The sequence below is a fragment of the Periplaneta americana genome, chromosome 11, assembly GCF_040183065.1.
Source record: "Periplaneta americana isolate PAMFEO1 chromosome 11, P.americana_PAMFEO1_priV1, whole genome shotgun sequence".
In the NCBI taxonomy this organism is placed as follows: domain Eukaryota; kingdom Metazoa; phylum Arthropoda; class Insecta; order Blattodea; family Blattidae; genus Periplaneta; species Periplaneta americana.
The window spans coordinates 117,824,729-117,846,074 of record NC_091127.1 but is presented as its reverse complement, the minus strand read 5'-3'; the positions used below and the strand labels follow the sequence as shown (position 1 = coordinate 117,846,074).

The following is a 21,346-nucleotide window of genomic DNA, read 5'->3' as shown; positions in this document are numbered from 1 at the left end:
TTTTGTTTTGTTGCTGATCTCTGACTTTCCTATGATAGTATTATTCATTTGGTAGTAGGCTGGAACTGCTTTCTTAGTTCTATTTGACATCTCTTGTTCAATTTTCCCATCACTACTTATAATAGTACCGAGATATTCAAAAGTTTCTACTTTCTCTAGAGGCATTCCATCACAGACCATATTAAATTCTTCTTCCCTTCTATCCTGCTTTGATATCCACATTACTTTACTATTATATATGTTCACTACCATTCCTTTCCTCTTCAATTCTTCATTCCATTCCAATATTGCATACTGAAGTCTCTTTGGTGTATCCGCTGTTTCTCTCTTCAAAAGGATTAATTCACTCATTTAGCCACAAGGGAGCTCCCTATCTCTGTACTCTAAGTTAATTAATATTAATATCATCTGTGTTGAAATTATACGAACATGTCTGTGATAGTTTTATTTCTGTTTTCATATTCTCTTTATTAAGTTGAATATATTAGGTTGATACACATATTCTACATATTCATTAAATTCAAAATTATTTGTTTTATATAACGGTAGATGTAAAGTCAACTCCATGACAGGCTAAATTAACCTAGAGGGGGCGAGAAGTTAAGACTCCCACTTTTACAGACAATCGGCATTTATGACAGTAGGGATGTTAGTCCTACGTGCCCGCCCCTTTACCTCCAAGGAAATTCCCCTGGCACTTATTTTTGTTACAGGCTGAGTAGATCCCAGGACAATAATGCGGCTGGAAGGATTAGATCAATGGAGAATATCCATGAACCCATCGGGAATCGAACCCGCGACTAAAAACATCGATGTATACAAGATACATATATTTGTAAAAATATTACAATAAAATAATTTTCTATCTTTCCTCCTCCAGACGTTTTCTTGAGTAAAATAAATATTATTCCCTGCTTCTGCGTTTTACATAAATGTTTACCCTAAGAAGTGCATTGAAAACTGCAGTGAAATCATCTCCAATAATGTGAACAAAATTCATAAGTATACATCGTATCTTTAGGCCCTAAAAAATTAAGTTTTAGGTGCCTATATTAGGTTAGAAACATAATGAAAAATAGTTCTTATTTTTTTTTAAATAACTATAATAACATTTATGAAAATACATCGTAAGGGATATAAGTAAAGTTAATACAGTGTGTTATACTTGAAATGGTTCGATTGATATTCGTATTCTTATAAACGTAAATACAAAAGAAAAACTTTAGCCTTTTATATATACATTTTATTACTGAACTACTGTATATATAGTCTAATATTTTTAAATTATTCACGTTTTAATTAATATTTTAATACAATACGTGTATCCATGTCCTTGAGACAAACGCATTTTTGCTACCGTACTTTCAAACAAAAATAATTAGCTAGTTAAATTTACACAAAATACAGATAAAAGTTTTTCTGCCAGATTTTCAAAATAGAAATAATTAGCTAGTTAAATTTACCCAAAATACACATATAATTAAATCCTGACAATTAACACATATGTTGAAAACATCACAATTTCTCTCTCTCTCTCTCTCTCTCTCTCTCTCTCTCTCTCTCTCTCTCTCATGCATCATCCTTAATTAATTAATTATAAATTACAAATCAATTCATAAATAGACCTATTTGATTATTATTATTATTATTATTATTATTATTATTATTATTATTATTATTATTATTATTTATTTTTATACATTAAAATGAAAACCGCAATAAATTTTTAAAAGTATACATGGGATACAGTTGAAGAGTGCATGGGAAAAACAATCAAAATCATAAGTGCTCATAAGGGTGATGTCATCTAATTCGGTATATTACTGAAAAAGTTATTGTTTTTCTTATCGAAACTGTTAGAGAATTATCACCACGGATACAATAATTATTCTTTCCTACTTTTTCATTAGGAACAGCAATAAAGTTTGCAGTAATATACTGAATTAGATGATGACATCACCTTTAAGAGAATTGTGACTTTGATAGTTTTCCCCTGTACTCTTCAGTTGAATTGGAAAATTACCAATGCAAAACATTAGAAAAGATTATCCACTTTTCTTAATATAACACTTTAGCTAATAAGTAGTATTTTTACACAGCTTCAAAGTATTTTGCGGTTTCATATTTGGCATTAGCTCTTCTTTTCACTTCTATTCACTCTTCATTGGCATTTTCACTGTCAACAAGCTACGTTGCTTCCGCCTCGCACAAAACGTCGGAAGTCTTGCTACAGAACAAGGGCATAATTATTGTGTAGTTCGAGCGAGCTGAAGTTGCACATGCTTGAATTAAAATCGTGCTTGTCCTTAAACATCCCTTCTTTTGTCTTTGCGGAGTTCATTGCAGCCGATAATGGGAATTTCGTAGCACTCCAAAGCTATTACTGCCATCTCGACTCCTTCCCACATTACTATAAGAGCGTACTAGAGAACACAAAATCGTCAGTGCTTGAGGTAAGAAAGAAATTCAACACATTTCCGTATCGTGCACATGGAAAATGCCTGATATTATTGCCTACAGAGAAGTATACTTTTCAGATGTAACAACAATTTTTTCAAGTGATGGTGGTATCGTTCTAAGGATTTTCCTACAGACTGCAATTATCAAAATTTTTAAATTTTCTCTTTGACACTCACAATCATTTGCATCAATTTGTGACAATTACATCGAATGATCTTATGAGCATACGTAAACTATAGAACTGAAAGTGTATGAGGCATGCATGTTTGTAAGTGTAATGTATTGTGTTGACTTTGTTGTACTCCGGCATCATAGAGCCTCAATTAAAGGAATTTCATAATGTGTTCGTGTTGCAATGTGTGAGGTGTAGAAAATATGAAAATAATAACTTAGAGCTAGATGAGATACCAGTATCAGGTTTTAGTGCGTAGAACAGGCATGTCAAACTGAGTTGAAGGGAAAAATATGACTCTATCTCCAAATATTTTAGATACGATTGACGTCCATGCACCTCTCTGAATCTCAAACTTACTTCAGTGGCGGGTAGTACACCACATAAACTTTTGTTGTAAAAACAATCACCACTCTAAATATAAATTAGGATAAGATTTATAAGTCCATATACAACTACTGAACATTAATCTATTTAGTGATTAATTGATCGTACACACCTCTTGTTTTGCACTAATGTATCATTATTCGGCTGGATTATGTTGTTAGAACAAAGATAAGATGACAATCATTCATTTTAAAAAACTGTTCATAACAATATGTCGATCCAAACATTGCAATTATACGACCTGCAACATTTTTAATGTTAAAATAAATTTCTGTTCTCAATAACTAATATATAAATCTCGACCATTTTTCCCTAATGCTTTTATGAAACTGTTGGCAACAAATCGTTTAACCATTTTGTCATTTATGAAATTTAAAATTCCGAAATAAAAACAAGATTCCATAAAATAAGCAATCTTTATAGAAAGAAAGCGGTCATTCGGACTTCAACAAACATATCTAAATAAAAGCGTGTTAAGACACACGAGACTGCAGTGCTAATCTTCCTCTCCTCCAAACGAAGGAAAATATTATATATATACATATATAGAAAGTTTACCTGATAAAGAAGAATGTGTCCACTGAGAATGCCCCGTTGCTTATGGACTGAAACAGAAAATCCTTCTCTACCAGCTGCCTGAACGCCTTATTATCTGTAAAATAAAATAATAGATAAATAAATAACTTATTTTTATTTAAGTAAATTATTATTGATTACTAATAATGCAATCAAATAACAATAGAAAATATGTCCAAACAAGAACGCCAGATTTAATAATATTAATAAATACAACAAAAACAGATAATAGAATAGATAACAGCGCCACCAAACCGACAACAAGACAATGGCGTAATGTTGCAACAGTATCTTGTTATTGTTGGGTTTTCGGCACTGTTATCTCCTCTGTTATCTTTTTTGTTGCATTTGTTTACATTATTAAATCTGGTGTTTTTGTTGGGACACTTTATAGTTAAATGAATGCCGTTATATTAAATAATGAGTTTGCATTTTAACACACATGCTACTTCGTTCCTTATCCCTTACACCACAAAATTGATAATATTAGTGGGGATTTTTCCACATAAGTCGTACGTTTTACTGTCATTCTCTTACAGTGACCGACTGCTTCTCAAAGAATTAGGTCTTGCGAGTACGTATTGGCTAAACTCAACTGTGATACGGTGTCTATAGTCTATCACTTATTGTTCTCCTTCCTAAACGCTGAACTTTATGTTACATTTTTTAAATAAAATTTTACCCGTAGTTTTTTAATTTTGAAGCCTGTAATCTATACCTTTCAATTAGCACTGAGAAGAAAATCGTCAATGAAAAAACAGTGTAGGACTCAAAATTTGGGGAATGTACCAAATTCCACGCGGAAGTGTGGAAGTATACATCGGTCAAACAGGTCTTAGTATCGGCATATAAGAAAGAACATTCTCGATACATTAGGTTATATCAATAGGGTTGGCAACTTTCGTAAGTAAAAATTAGGGACACAAACGTTACTGACAATTATTACACTAATTACATTTCCACATATCAATAGAACCACCTCGATTCATATGTAAAAAAAAAACTTACCAAAAGCACCATGAAACAATTGAAAAACAATATAAATTCCTTATAAAAGAAATATTAACTCGTTGGAAACTAGGAACCCATCATATTGATGTAATTACTAACCTAATATAAATTAACCTAACTTAACGCAACCTGAACTAACCCGAACTAACTTAACCTAAGTACACAAAAGATTTCAGCCACTCTCCTCGGAAAACACAAAGACGTTTACATGATTTATCACCAGAGCTCTCAGATCTTGAGGGGCTGCGGTATTTTATAAGTATTTGTTGTTGTTCGCGTTGATATCTATATCTATTGTAGAAGTGATCGTATAAATTTTTCTTTTTTTCCACTTTTCCGCCGAAAACAATGAATGACGCATCAAGTGGAACAAAGTGGACATAATACTGAATGGCGCCAAACTAAAGTTAAAGTGCATAAGATGAGCACAAAGAATAGATGATTCATAAAGTATTCGGTAGGCTGTGATCAAATCTGCCCTAACCTTAGGTATGACCATTGCACCTATCACTCTGTTGACACATCAACGAGAATTAAATTTCTGCCTTGGACATGCGTACTAGAGTCATTCCTCCGTTTCGTCACATATTTGAAGCATGTGTGTATGAGATTGACAGGAAATATCTTCCAGTCCAGACTAAATCCAACAATATGATAGGAACGAAATTCAGATGTAAATGTCTAATAAGTATGCCATGAGATCGGGACATTTTGATGCGTGTGCAAATTATTTCGGGACGCGGGACGCAATAGTCGAAATCGGGACTGTCCCGAAAAATACGAGACAGTTGACAAGCCTATATATCAACCGGACAAGTCTGTGATAGCGAAACATTGCATCAATTGCAAATACAGGATTTCGTTTAATCTGACTAGTATTTTAGCTAGAAAGGCAGGCTATTTCAAACGCGTAATTAGGAAGGTAATTGAAATTGAGGCGGTTAGAAGCAAAAGGGTGTAAGTGACATTTCAAAAAAAATTATTTAAGTGCATCCAGGGTAAACTAAAGCATTTAAAATTTCAGTGGCAAAGGGTTATATCTTTTAACCACCTCACGCATTAACATTAAAAATTAAAACTTTTTGGAATTTACGAATGCATAGTAACTTTTAATCTTATTTTATGGAAAATAACGTAAGTGCACTTACACCCCTTTGCTTCGGTCGTTTAAACTAATTTATGTCTCAAAAATTTAACAGGGCAAGTGAATTCATATTGAGCAAGATGTGGAAACCGATTTTACGTATTCTTAAAAAAGAAACAACAAAACAGGGAAGGAAAACTCGATATGAATAATTCTAAATAGCGTAATTTCTTACCGACACGTGTCATAACTCAGTACACTTCAATCATGCAAAATGCTCTTAATTCAACCATAACTCAATATCTATTTTTCTTTACTATCCTCTTTACTATCCTAGTATTATCCACGATATTAGTTTTCATAGTGATTTCGGTCACTGATGATCATATCATATAGCTACTAACTTCTGAGACTTAATTATTGGAATTTTTCTCTCTGCTATGTTAGCAATAAGTTGAATTAATGTGGAAAAAGTTACTGATATTTTCTCATACTTTTAATATCATAATATGTTTTATGTTGATCTGGTGTGTCATTTGACCTTATTAGTCAGTTAAAAATAAAAAAGTCGATTATATAATGGAAAATTATAGCGTTCAGACATAAAATGGCATAAAGTTGTGAGAGGAGGAAGAGTATTGAGTGTCACTGTAGAAACGTAAGTTTGTAGAAGTAGGAAAAGAATAGTTTGAAACTCAACTGCTGGATGTCGAGAACGCTGAACCAACAAAGAAAAAGTGTCGTTAAAAAGATGAATCATGACTGGTTTGGATCATTTTTGGAAGATGAAACCCCAAACTCATAAAGTATTAAACTTACAAAACTAGTGAAAGAAGAAAAAAGAACAGTAAATAACGCTAAAGTCTGTACAACCAAAGAATGAAGTGATGTAAACACATGCACGTTACGTTGAGATCTCTGAATTGACAGTGACTCGTTTGCTCGCTGCTATGTGAACAGGTCTATTGGTGCTCTATGGCTTACATCACTTTATTCTTTCGTTGGACAGAGTAGTATCGACAGAAACTGTTGGTAGCTGGGAATGAAGTAGAAGAGGACAAAGAGAAGCAAGAGGAAAAGAAGATAATGTTTATGAAAAAGTGGTGTTCGTATAAATAAAGGTTTTGGAAGTTGAAATGTGGAAATTGGAAAGGGATGAGAGCTGTAAAGAAAATTTAATGCTGATCTGGACGGAAACAAGAAAATTCATATCATCAAGCCAACAAACGTAAATGATCATGAAAATAATAAGAAAAGAAAGAGGAAAGTGTCTCTGACCTCGACATCTATTGAAAGCTGAAATAAACCTATAAAGAGATAAATTTTATTCTTGGAATGAGAATAATTGCTGGTGCACTCACCGGAGACGGGAAAGGAGAACATGCAGGTGTGTCCGGCGATGACCCAGAGCAAACTGAAGACGCGCAGACCGTGGATGCAAGCCAAGGCGTCCTCCGTTCGGGTGTCACAAATCTTGTGCAGGTTCGTCCATGCGGAGAAGCACAACAGCATCTGTACCAGCAGACCTACAGCAAGTAACACATAAATCGTACTTCATACTTCAGACAAATAGTTCAGTATTACATTACTTCACGATCGAACACAATATACGATGGATCCCTTTAGTCTATTGTCCATGCCATATTTCTGCACTTCTCCCATCAGGAATTAGACCTTTTGGCTTTTTCCGTTCTAAAGAAAACTCCACCTCTCGGCAATGCTCAGTTTTATAAACAAAGAGCATAGGACCGCTTCTAGTGTGTAAGAAGTAAACAATACGATATTACAATGACGTCAGTGGCGACTTGTAACCATACATTCATAATTTTCTCGCAAACGGCTCGTTCAGAATAATTTCTAAAGGACGTTCTGCTCAGTTTATTTCATTAACTCTTCACCTTATGCAAAAAAAAGTAACGGTAGATTTGAATTTATTGCTATTTCGTGCTTTCGGTTTCAAATAAAGACCTATTAATACTTCACGGAGATCATTACGGTTCACATACAGGGTGTATCACGAGGTTTTGCTCCGGTTTGTGGAGGTGATTCCTAGTGTTATTTGGAACAAAAAATATAAATACAGTAATGGGGTGACATTCATAATTAAGGAGTTACAACAGATTTTCGAAACACGCAATGGTGTATGTAGCGCTAGACATGTTTGCGCAGGACTAACGATGTGTGGGGGAGGAATGTAACAATAAAACAGTGAGCAGTAGATAAGCGAAGCGAGTGGTACGTTCCCATAACAACAAGCTCGTTATTGATACTGCAGTCGCTGTTTGCATGTGAATTTACGAAATGCTACACCCGTGCGAATCTTTGCCTTCAGATGCTTGGAGAAAATTTCGAACATTTGCTTTAAATCCACTCTACATGCAAGAGACTGGTACAAAATGAAACACTTGTTTGTATTATAACTACGATATCCATTTTTGTCAGTGACATCCTCAAATAAAAAGTTTTTTTTTCTGCTTTTTTCAAATTGCCGTAACTCCTTAATTATGAATCTCACCCCATTACTGTATTTACATTTTTTGTTCCAAATAACACCAGGAATCGCGTCAATAAACCGGGGGAAAACGTCATGATACACCCTGTATATTATTCCAGGATAAATTGGTTCGTAGATGCTGAATCTGAACAAAATCCAGTCCACACCTGTGGAATAACGGTCAGCGCGTCTGGCCACGAAACCAGGTGGCCCGGGTTCGAATCCCGGTCAGGGCAAGTTACCTGGTTGAGATTTTTTCCGGGGTTTTCCCTCAACCCATTACGAACAAATGCTGGGTAACTTTCGGTGCTGGACCCCGGACTCATTTCACCGGCATTATCACCTTCATATCATTCAGACGCTTTATAACCTAGATGTTGATACAGCGTCGTAAAATAACCCAATAAAATAAATAAAAAACAAAATCCAATCAGTGGTTTAAGAGAACACTGTGGATAGACAGACGGCAGGCTCACATTTTTGGCATCAGTGGTTCTATAAATGTCTATTTCATCATTACAATGCTTTGTCGTTATATTACACATAATGAACAAGTAAATAGGATTAATAATTTCTTCACAAATAGTGAAAAGTTATTACTACGTAAGAAGAAACTCAGTCCACTTCTTGAAAAATAGGAAGAGATATGCAGTTAGTGCACCTTACTGTATACAAGACGAGATCTTTCTCTATATAGCAAAGGAGCATCAAATACCTTCTAAAATAATAAAATAATGATTGATCTCATCCTTCGAATTCTCCTGCAGTTTACAGGGACAATGTTTTTACGACTCTTTTGTGATACTCTCCGTTTCATATGAAAAAGGGAGAATGAATCTTAGTGATTTAAAAAATCTCTATGACCTTTAGCTTCCTACCCTCCACTGAAGATTACCTGGTCTCTTCTCATGGAACTCGGACTTGGGCATGCTTTGTGTATCAGGCGGTCCGGTGGCAGTGTAGCTGAGATGGTTACCGTTGCATTCCATTGCCCCTGTAACACAGCAACATGCAAATCACATTAAAGTAGCTGGAGGGATAAAGTGTCGCCAGCTCCAGTTATAGCCATGATAATCTGATGATAACTTGTAACGGTATGGCGTCTCCAACTTACGTAGGTTGTTCTACTTAATGGTTTTATTACAATTATTATTATTATTATTATTATTATTATTATTATTATTATTATTATTATTATTATTATTACCCTAGATCATATATGTAACAGATAAGTCGGCCTTATAGGCTTTGACGTTAACAACTTTTGTCAGGTTTACTACGCTGCCATCTAGTTGTTACATAAGGAGTCACGTCATAATTCCCATTTGAATTGCATTAGCGACTGTACTGCCATCTCGTGTTCGTTTACGGCGGACGGGTGGCGATCCTGGCGGTTGTTCTCTTCAAAGTGCTGTCGATTTTAACATAGGGATGACTTATCTGTTACATACATGATCTAGGCCAGGCCTGCACAAGGTCTGCGCTCTCCGAGCCGGCTCACAGCTCATGAGCGGAATGCAGGTATTAGCTGCGCTCTGTTTAAGGGTGGACTGGAATAAGGAGAGATCTCGTACAAAATATACACAAAAGGAAGTACTATTACGAGTGTTTATGAAATAAATTCCCGCTCAGTCTTTGCAAAACTATCTTGGACTATTATTAATTAATAAAGAAATATTTATTTTACAGAAATAATGCTATTGAAATTCTATAGCTACTTAAATGTACAATATCATTTTTTTATTTTTTATTTATCAGTACATCAAAACGAGGTTTTATGCTGTTGGCAGCTGAAAGGAACAGTAGCTTACTGATCGTAATGAAACATCAGTTACAGATGTTCGATGTCTGCCTTTATTAAAGTTGATTATTGAAAACAGTTGCTCACAAATATAAATGTTGAGCCAAACATAGCAATCATTTTCACAGCTAGCCTGTGTAGTCGTGGATATTATTGCTAATGTTTAGTCTTGTAAAACTCAACCAGGCTAGTAGTATTATTCAAACGGTCTTTAGCCCTTAGGTCACATTGAAGAGCAATAAGTTCTAGCTGTAAATCGTTAAATGTTAAATGTTCTGTTCCGTCTTTTAGATTCCTCCATACTGTACTGTAGCAGTAGGTAAGCAACGTGAAACAGTTACTGAGAATAGACCTACACACTGCACTCCACTAGATAACTGAGTGGTCGTTTCCCTCTCCTCTACCTATAGGACAGGTATGCTCATTCTCTGACTCCCGATTACGTTCTGTAATCACAACCATCCAATGTAGAGCGTACTGTTCCTCGTTCGAAGCTCGACGGATGACTGCAGAAGGCAGTTCAAGTACTTAGTAAACGTAGAACAGTGCGGGAAAATGACAGAATCAAAACCTTCTGTAAGCAAACGATAATTCCGTACAGTTTGGGAGGAAGGCTATTTTTCTTGTGCGTTCGGTGAAAACGTAAAGTGTTTACTATGTTTTAAGTACTGTCAGGAATACTATTGAGCAACATAAAACAACGTTATAGGGTGTGCCACCCAGAACATGCCGAAGTAACAGGGAAGCTGTTTTCTGTAATATGTATTCATATATCAACGTTATTATTATTATTATTATTATTATTATTATTATTATTATTATTATTATTATTATTGTATTGTTTTTTCCAGCAGAAATACATGTGACAAAATAATTTTTCAGGGGTGCAATGTGCACTACAGCTTCAAGAATTGAAAGCACTTAAAGAAAGGTCAAACACTGAAGAGAGTTGAACAATTCAGAGTCTATGTTTAGGAGCAAGTTATGTAGTATGTTGGGAATTAGCTAAGACACTACAACCCTTCACGGATGGTGAACTTGTAAAGAGATGTATGGTGCCTGAACAAAATATAATTATACCTCTGTAGCCTACTGGAACAGTTCAAATGTGAATTCGCAGAATATAGATTTAGTGATTTTGAACGTGATATTAATCTTTTTGTTAATCCTTTCATAGTAAATTTAGTACAGTCCGTGAGAGTGCAGTTCCAGGACGAGTTAATTGATCTACAAAGTAACGTAGAATTCAGAACTAATATATCTTGACAAGCATAGAATTATTTTAAAAAATGAACTAAACGAAATATCCCAAGATGAGCTTATTCGCTGCCACTATGTTAGCTACCTCCGCCTCGACATATGTGTGCGAACGATTATTTTCGAGAATGAAGGTTGCTAAATCCGAACATAGATCCCGATTAACAGATGAACATCTTTTGAGCCAACTGCGCATTGCAGTAAATTCGCTGGAAATAGATTTCCGATTACTTGCAGGAAAGAATGCGCATGTTGAATAGATCGCAATTTATGGTGCAATATGAAAATAACATTATCTATGATATAATAATATCATAACTATAATAAATAATGTAATAACTGAATATTAGGCCTACAGTGTATACTCTTTCCTTTTTTCAAATTCAGTTTATTATCCGTATTTGTAAGAGTGTAAGAACTGTATCACTGGCGGTGCTGCAATGTACAGTACAATGCAATGTAGTTGCGGAGCCCAGTCCGTACACTGTGTGTGTTATGCAGTGCAGCATCATCCGTGTAATTGGCGCTTTTACAATTTTGAGCATACCTGCTATAGGAAGTCTGTCATTCTAACGTCATTCTCCGTTTCGGCGAGCTGTAAACACAGCTCTCCCGCTCCGAAGTAGCGCGGGCGCTCGTTGAGCGCTGTTTGTGCAGGTATGATCTAGGCTATTACTATATCGGAGATAGGACTTAGAATTCATTAGTGAGTGTGTATGGATTCAGATTCCTATGGCAGACGGATTCAATTTGTTAATTGGTAATCACTACTTTCCACCTGATACTGATCCAAAGTTTTTAAAATCTTATCTAAATTTTCTTGAAAACCATCTTGATAACACAATAATAGAATAGTATTCTCGGCGACTTTAATGCTCCAGGTAAGAATTGGTCATTTGGTTGTTGTGCTAATAATATTCATTACTACGCCAAAATGAAGAGTTAGGAGTTATTTTCATCTTCTTGCTTTCTTGGGCTACGAAAATGTTATTCATTTATTGGAAAAGGCACTAGAATACTTACAGAAACTGAAACGTGAATGCATTATTTGCGGAGACATCAATGTCGATTATCTAACAGAAAGCAATAGGAAAGATCAACTGAATTCATTGCTAGCATCTTTCAATTTAATTTACACAGTAAACTTTCCAACCAGAATACAAGGGGATTCAGCTACTGCAATAGACAACATATTCATCGGAAAAGAAAAAATAGGTATATCTCAAACAACCCCAATAATTAATGGTCTTTCGGATCACGATGCTCAACTCCTAAGTATAAACATTAACACATCATGAAAAAAACCAACTAAAGTGAGATTCAGAAATATAAACAGGGAATCATTAAATGATTTTGAAATAAATCTTAAAAATTAAACATGGGAACCAGTATAAAGTCAAAGTGATATGAACAGTAAATTCAACGAGTTTCATAAAACATTTCTAAATATTTTTGAATCCAGTTTTCCTGTAAAGTATAAAAATGAAACAATATGTAACAATAGATGGATTACACAAGGTATTAAAATCTCATGCAAAACCAAGAGATCATTATACATACAGAGCAGAAATAGTAATGATACAAACTTAAAACAACACTATAAAAATTATTCAAAAATATTACACAAAGTAATTCCAAAAGCTAAAGAATTACACTATAATACAACAGTACAAAACTCTGATAATAAAATCAAAACAACTTGGAACATAATTAAAAAAGAAAGTGGACGATCAAAAAGTAAAGTAACAAACTATACCCTTATATCTAACAATACAAAAACGTCAGACCCAAATGAAATTGCAAACATATTTAACAAATATTTTCTTACAATAACTGATAACCTCAACATCCCCCAAGATAATGTTACTAACAGTTTAGATTCTTTAACACAATATTTTCCGACAAAATTCCCAAATATTCAAATATTTCCAACAAACAAACAAGAAATAATTGCAATTATTAAAAATCTAAAGTCAAAAAACTCCTCAGGGTATGATGAAATAACAAGCAAAATATTAAAAGCGAGTTCACATTTATTATAGCTGGGCCATTAAGTTATTTATGTAACTATTCAATGTTCAATGGTATATTTCCCGAGAGATTAAAATATTCAGTGGTTATTCCTATCTTCAGAAAGGGAGAAACAACGTCTCCAGAAAATTACAGACCCATATCACTTCTACCAGTCTTCTCCAAAATCTTTGAAAAAGTAATGTATAAAAGATTATATCATCATCTAGAAAGATACAACATTTTAGTCCCAGAACAATTTGGATTTAGGAAAAATAAAGGCACAGAAAATGCAACATTTAGTTTAACTGACAAAATTCTGGAGGCAGTAAATTAAAACTGACAAGTTGGAGGGATTTTCTGTGATTTATCCAAAGCATTTGACTGTATAAATCATAAAATTCTGCTAGATAAATTAGATTATAATGGAATTAAAGGTGTTCCACACCAATGGTTTCACTCATATCTCATAGATAGGAAACAGAAAGTTGAAATCAATACAACTATGAAATCTACATCGACGTGGGGAACTATTAATAATGGAATTCCTCAAGGATCAATATTAGGTCCCCTACTTTTTCTAGTGTTTATAAATGATCTTGCCCCCCTTATAAAAGATGTAGGTCATCCCATATTATTTGCAGATAGTATAGTATAGTATAGTAATTACAGCCAATAACTCCAACACATTCCAATCTTCAACAGAGGAAATTCTCTTCAAAATATGTGACTGGTTCTCAGTCAATAAATTAGTATTAAATTGTAACAAAACTAACATAATTCAATTTAAATCCTGTCCAAATTCAACGTCGCAAATTTCTAGCGCATTAATTAACAATAGATCCCTATTAGAAACAACAACAACCAAATTTCTTGGCTTAAAAATCGATAATGTGTTAAATTGGAAAAATCATATTAAAGAAATTACCCCCAAACTAAATTCAGCTTGTTTTGCTATTAGATCTATGCAAAAGATAGTAAATATCAATACCTTAAAACAATATACTTAACTTTGCATACTTCCACTCGGTAATGAGTTTTGGAATAATATTCTGGGGAAATTCCACAGATAGTAACAATATATTTCTATTACAAAAAAGAGTAATTAGAATAATAGTAGGTGCGAAATCTAGGGAGTCGTGTAGGACTATTTTCAAAAAACTACAAATAATGCCCATGGCTTGTCAGTATATCTTTTCATTAATAGTCTTCCTCGTATGTAATCGTGAAAACTTTGTAACTAATTCAACAGTTCATAGCATAAATACACATCAAAAAAATGACTTTCATACTCCATCGGCAAGTCTATCGTGCTATCAGAAAGGAGTGCGTTATATGGCAGTAAAAATTTTTAATAGCCTCCCTATCGATATAAAAAATGAAACTCAAAACATAAAATTATTTAGGGCCAAATTAAAGAAGTACCTAATTTCTCACGCTTTCTATTCTGTAGGTGAATTCATGATATTCAATAACACTTCATGAAATTGATACTAAAACTATGTGTTGTACTAGTAGACTATATTGTAAATCTCGTCTGTATATATTTCATCTAGACTGTGACTATAAATTAAGATTTTATAATAGTATTAAGTTTTTTGACTTGTTCCATATTCTAGCTGTAAGCATGTATGAATACCATGGATTGTTAATAAATACAATACAATACAATACAACAAATAAATTCAACTGGACCTAGTATTTACAAATATAACCGAGAGTGAGGTCAATGTGGCCACTCACTCACTAGGTTTGCAGGATAACTGCCATCCATCCGTAACAATAACTCTTTAAGCCTCACTAAATTTTTTTTTCTCAAAACCAAGAAAATTATTTCTTAAATTATTCTCAAGGTGATTACTTGTATCTATACTGGAGTCTATATAATTACGATTGGTCTTGTGTTTATCAAGCTGTTGACGTTAATGATGCAGCTAGCTCACTATGTTCTATAGTTAATAGCATCATATTCCAGGCAGTTCCTGTCACTAAAATCAAAAGGTCTAGTTATCCACAATGGTTTTCTAACATCTTACGTAAACTTATCAGAAAGAAAGACCATGCACATACAAAATATATAAAATTCAAAACTTAATTTTATTATCAAACATTTTCCCATTATAGAAAACTTGTTAAATCTAAAATTGAATCGGATAAATTATCATGGCTTCAAAATATTAATGAAAATCTTAAAACAGAACCTAAAAGGTTTTGGAAATATATTGAGTCATTTCGGAAGACAGGTAATTATCCCTCAGAATTAATTCTTAACGATGAACACATCACAGATCAAAAAGACATTGTCAATGCTTTCGCTGATCACTTCAAATCTGTTCAGACTAAACACAGCCATAACGTGATTTGGGACTAAGATAAAAGAAGTCTATTTTAAAAAACCAATACATTATATACCTACGCGTATATATACACTTTATTATATAAACATTAGCTGTTTCCTCAACTTCTCTCCATATTTTTGGTAACGTAAGAAAAATGCAATGTTCTAAGATCATTTCTGGCTTGTCCATGCAGAGGTGGCAAAGGTGGATTTATACTGTTGCTTGTACGAGAGTATCTTTTGGATTAAATACCTAGACTTATACTTCAATATTTTCCAACCTCTTACATAATCTCATCTCCGTATTTTGGCATAGCGACAACTATAATACTACAACGGTACAAACCTGGCGACTTCTCTTCCTTCTGCTTCTGTCGTTGCTGCAGCATCAAGTCGTAGCCCGTCCCGATCGCCACCAATATGGCGACCACACCGATCACAACGCTGAAAGTACCAAGAAAGTTTAAGTTGTACCAACCAGCATATGTCGTATCGTTTTAATATGACATAATTTGTAACATTAAACGTTTAAGCTCGAGGGTGAAATGGACGAAATGTTACAAAAATTTCAAATCTGACGTCAGTTGCTTAACAACGACTTCAAATCACATTGACGTATGCGCATAAAACTATGGTCCGTCCCAGGAATCTGTGTAGTAGCCTAACTTCGCGGATATGGGGGTGGAGTCTATCTGTCCCAGAGTGTATTGCGGGCAGCATCAGCTCGAGTCCGCTAAGGGGTAAGATGCTCGTGGTAGATGGTAGAGTAGAGTTCAGATAGAAATTATCCCCTCCTGCAAGCGATTGCTCGCTTCGTTCAAGCAATACCTCCCCCAGAGCTGTCATTGGCCCTAGCCCTCCCACATACCACTTGCGCAGAGGTCTTGTTTCGTCTTTCTACTCCACAGATTCCTGGAACGGACCATAGTTGTGCTTTACTTTTATCCGCTGGACTGGCACACACGTACTTTTTGCATTACTATTTTATGTTTCCATGTGTATCTATATTTGGTTATTAAAATATACCATGAAATTTAATTAAATCTTCAATGTACGAAATTGGTAAATTATTTTTCAGTACATGAGCATTCTTGCAGAGATGGTATGTAAATAAGCTTACTGAATATGAGCAAAATATGTCCATTAGTTTTAGGTTAGATGAAATTGCTCTATACAGACAGATGACATGTCCAAAACAATATTTTATATCAGTGATGCTGGAAGCGTGTATTTCCATGAAAAAAAAATACATCATTACAATAAGTATATTTTATGATTCATATAGACTAATGAGAAAGCAAAAATAGAAGTGAGTCTAAGTGAGAAATGAAAGTTTATTGAAATAGTCGAACGACTAATTGAACGAAATAAAAGAGAAATAACAAGAAAAAAAAGGAATAGAAAAGAAGAAAAGTAGAAAAAAGAAAATAATTATTAAATAAATAAACATAAACTCCATGATGACAGCACATAATTCGTCATTAAAGTGAGAGAATGCACAAGTGTAGTGTGCTGTCCCTTTCAAAGAGAGTCACCAATTTTCCTTCAGGAGTATCGGTAATGAAATGAAAGAGGAGAGAAAGATTTTAAAGGTACGCGAAAACACGTCCTTGATAGGGATATTGGGGATGAAAAGAAGTATCTGTGCGAGCTCCAAGCCTGTTGGACACTTGTCTCAATCAGATTATTGCCGTAACATTTGAAGAAATATCAGAGAATTTTGAAAGAGCAAAGCCGAAAAAGGACGTAAGCAAATAGCAATCACATGAGGGAGGAGGAAAACTAGAGAACAACGGCCGAGCAGGATGTCGAAGATGTTAAAACCTGGTCAGCAACTGTGTCGAGGAGGGGACCAATCCTCGCAAGAGAAGAAGAGAAGGGATACAAGCACAGTCTAGTACAGTGATTGCCAAACACCACGAAATTGTGACGTAATAGAAATGCAACCCGCACACTACTATCGCAGGGAGAGAGGTGGAGTGAGTATCTCCTCAGGTAATGCAGTGAATAACAGTGCAGAGACGGACTGTGACCAAAAAATGAAAGCAATATAATATTCTTCTACTTATTAACTAAACATACTTTTTTCACGTTAATTTTTTATCCTCCTATTAATTATTTTTGTATTATTAATAAAATAAAATACATTTATTTTCTTATTTATTACAGAAAGAGCGTGTACTTTACATCAGCAGATATTTGAAATTAGAAAAACCTACCAGACTGGTCACGAAGTTGTCAATTACACTACATACTTAAAAAAAATGTTGAAGTATTTTACTCCGATTAAGACATAGAAGCCAATATTTTTTATTGATTACTTATTAGTGAAATATTCAAATTACACTCATACGTAGAAAAAAAATCGAAGTATTTTACCCCGATTAAGACATACAAGCCATTACTTTTTATTTTTCGTTTATTATTCCAGTTACAGGCAAGGGCGTGGCAGTCTTCATAACAAGAAAAATAATGACAACGTACGTTGTTCTTTTATACTTCATTTAAAATTTTACAACAAATTAAGTATCTAATATTTTTGCCATCTGCACAAAATAAATACTTTTCCTTGCATGCTCCAACCCATTTATGCCCAAGACTTTTTTTGTTGAATATTTTCATAATTTTGCACCGCCACATGAAACTGAAATGGAAGTTAATTATTGTGCTGCAGGCTCCTTTGATTTTTCTAGTATACACAGCAATGAAATAAAAGTTAATTTTGTAATTCATTCCTTTGCATTTTTGCAGAAAAATAGTTAATGCAGACTGTTGCGAAAACGCAACACTAGGCAGATATGGGTTAAAATTACGTTTTTACTTACTATCTGTTTTCTAAAAGACATCGAAACATATTATCCTACACACTTGTAACATTACATGCATACGTCCGCTGCTGATAAATGTCTTTACTTATATCGAAGTGATGGCTGTAAACAGAGGGTGAGGATATGATGTCATGGTTACGCTTGAGTGGAGACAGGGGCATGTGTCGCGACACAGCTTTTGGCGATCACTGGTCTAGTATATACAGTCACGAAGCTCAATATGTAATAAATATGCATTCATAAATAGTTGCTAACCACTAGGATCGCTACTATCGCCTAATTACAGACAATGCGAAATAGTACCTGCACAGTCTATTGTTCCTAGCAACCTCAACAACTCAAGCTTCGTGACTGTATATGCTAGACTGTAATACAAGCCCTTTCGCTGTGTGAAATGAAAATAAACAAAACGGCAAGAATCGTATTTGTCGGGACCGACAAGAAAACATAGCTGAGTCATTGCACTTTCAATGGCGACTTCATTACTCCTTACTGAGGTTCATAATCTCAGCATGACTTGAAATTCGGAGCAATGCACGATGCAAGGTCAAGTTCGCCATTGATGTACTAAGACATCCCAAATAATTCCGGTACACAGAGCGATTGGAAAGTCGTGCACATCAAAGTAAATTGTTCATGTAAATTTTATTGAAGGTATATTAATTGTATCTCTTACCACAAACTTCCTTACACTCATCCTCCTATACTGTATCATTGCCTCGCCTCTCGAATACGTTACCTAGTGACGTCAGGGATTGCCGGACACTGTCACAGTTTAAAAGAAATCTAGAAAAATAGCCTATATTTTATCTCAAGAAATCCGTTTCTGAAAAGTTGCTAGATTTATGCCGAAGTTTTTATCTTTAGTACTTTGGCAATAATTTCCTTTTGTTAGAATAATCCTTTCTCTTGCCTTTGTGCCAGGATACTAGAACAGGTTAGTTGATAACAATGATACTGAGTGTCACTGTTATTTTGTGTCTATATTTCTTCTATATGTTTTTATTTTTTGTTTGTTCTTTTTTGTATCATTTAATATGTTAGACTAATTTTTATTATTTTCAATTTCTATTTATATGTTCAATTGTTTTATGTCATATTCATTCTGTCACTCGTTATTACTGTAGATTAATTGCATTGATGTATAATTTATCTTGTAGTTGTATTGCAATTTTGGTGGTGAGGAAGAGAAGGCCTGATGGCCTTAACTCCACCAGACTGAATAAATAAAAAGACACTTTAAGACTTCTGACAACAATTTATTACAATCTCTATCTGTCGTATGATGATGTTTGCAGTAAGAAAGTTATAGATTTGGTCATCAAAGAAGTAAAATGTTTTCCAACAAAAACGGATTTTCATTTTTAAACCTGTCATTCTTGTGCGTGTGTTGCAGACGATTTTCGTCGGAAATATAATAATTTTACAGGCCCTAAAATTAAACGATAGTCAGGATAATAAAGCGTTTTCGGGAATTTTTATTTTATTGGGTTATTTTACGACGCTGTATCAACATCTAGATTATTTAGCGTCTGAATGATATGAAGGTGAGATGAGTCCGTGGTCCAGCACCGAAAGTTACCCAGCATTTGCTCGTTTTGGGTTGAGGGAAAACCCCGGAAAAAACCTCAACCAGGTCATTTGCTCCGACCGGGATTCGAACCCGGGCCACCTGGTTTCGCAGCCAGATGCGCTGAACGTTACTCCACAGGTGTGGACGTTTTCGGGAATGTATTCCAATTTCAGACAGGAAGAAGTTCGGCTTCTTAATCTTTTATTTTATTTCCTCTATTTCTTCTTTCTATTTGTACTTTACTGGTATTAGCCCATATCTGAGGTTCTTCGTTACAAGGGGTCAGCACGTCGCTGCCTTTCACCGAAGACAACACGGGACATCATACTGGCAAAAAAATCATATATATAGACAGGGTGTTTCAAAAATACGGGGCATAATTTCAGGTATGTATTTCCCACATGTAGACAATCAAAATAGCTCATTACAACATGTGTCCGGAACTGCTTTATTTCCGAGTTATGGCCTTCACAACATTGAAATTCACCGGAACGTTTTTCTTTCCGCAGGTCGTTGCCGTCAAAGGAGACATTAAGAGGGCACTCTGACAGTTCATTCCGAGGTGAAGGTTACATTCAGTGTTGTGTAGGCGTTAGACTGTGCGACATGTATTCAAATCAAGAGCTGGCAGAGATATACTTCATGTACGGTAAGGCTGACGGCAATGCTGCGCTGGCTCGTCGTTTGTACCAGGAGAGGTACCCACAGCGACCATGTCCAGATCGGAAGACATTTGTACGTCTCCATTACCGTCTGTGCGAGTATGGAAAATTTAACTCTCCTGGTTTGGGAAGGGGACGACCAAGATCTACAACTCCAGAAGTACAGGAGGAGATTCTGGAGGCTGTGAACATGACTCCTCCTATCAGCACACGATCTGATCTGAACCCTCTCGATTTCTACTTGTGGGGCCATTTAAAATTATTGGTTTATTCGTCTCCTGTGCCTGATTTGGAATCCCTTCGGAATCGAATTGTGGCATGTTCTGAGGACATACGCAATACTTCTGGAGTTTGGGATCATGTTCGCAGGTCAATGAGACATCGATGTGATGTCTGTATTCAAGCAGGAGATGGACATTTTGAACATCTTCTGTAATGACAACGACCTGCGGAAAGAAAAACGTTCCGGTGAATTTCAATGTTGTGAAGGCCATAACTCGGAAATGAAGGATTTCCGGACACATGTTGTAATGAACTATTTTGATTGTCTACATGTAGGAAATACATACCTGAAATTATGCCCGGTATTTTTTTATACATCCTGTATATATCTCAGTCTATGTCCATGAAAAGTTTCGGACCCATGTTATAACGTTGTACACCGTAGTTGGCTGCAATACTATTATCTGCCCT

The 21,346-nt window shown here is 34.9% G+C and overlaps 1 protein-coding gene across 1 annotated transcript in view; it reads right to left on the bottom strand.

Moving 5' to 3' along the window:
• Nucleotides 1-21,346, bottom strand: part of LOC138709268 (nose resistant to fluoxetine protein 6-like) — a 153,986-nt gene that overhangs the window by 20,359 nt on the left and 112,281 nt on the right. Inside the window, exons 7-10 of the mRNA XM_069839927.1 lie at nt 15,937-16,034; nt 9,080-9,178; nt 7,052-7,216; nt 3,578-3,671 (exon numbers count right to left, since the gene is read on the bottom strand). Of these exons, the coding sequence (XP_069696028.1) occupies nt 3,578-3,671; nt 7,052-7,216; nt 9,080-9,178; nt 15,937-16,034 (456 nt within the window). The remainder of the gene's footprint in view (nt 1-3,577; nt 3,672-7,051; nt 7,217-9,079; nt 9,179-15,936; nt 16,035-21,346) is intronic.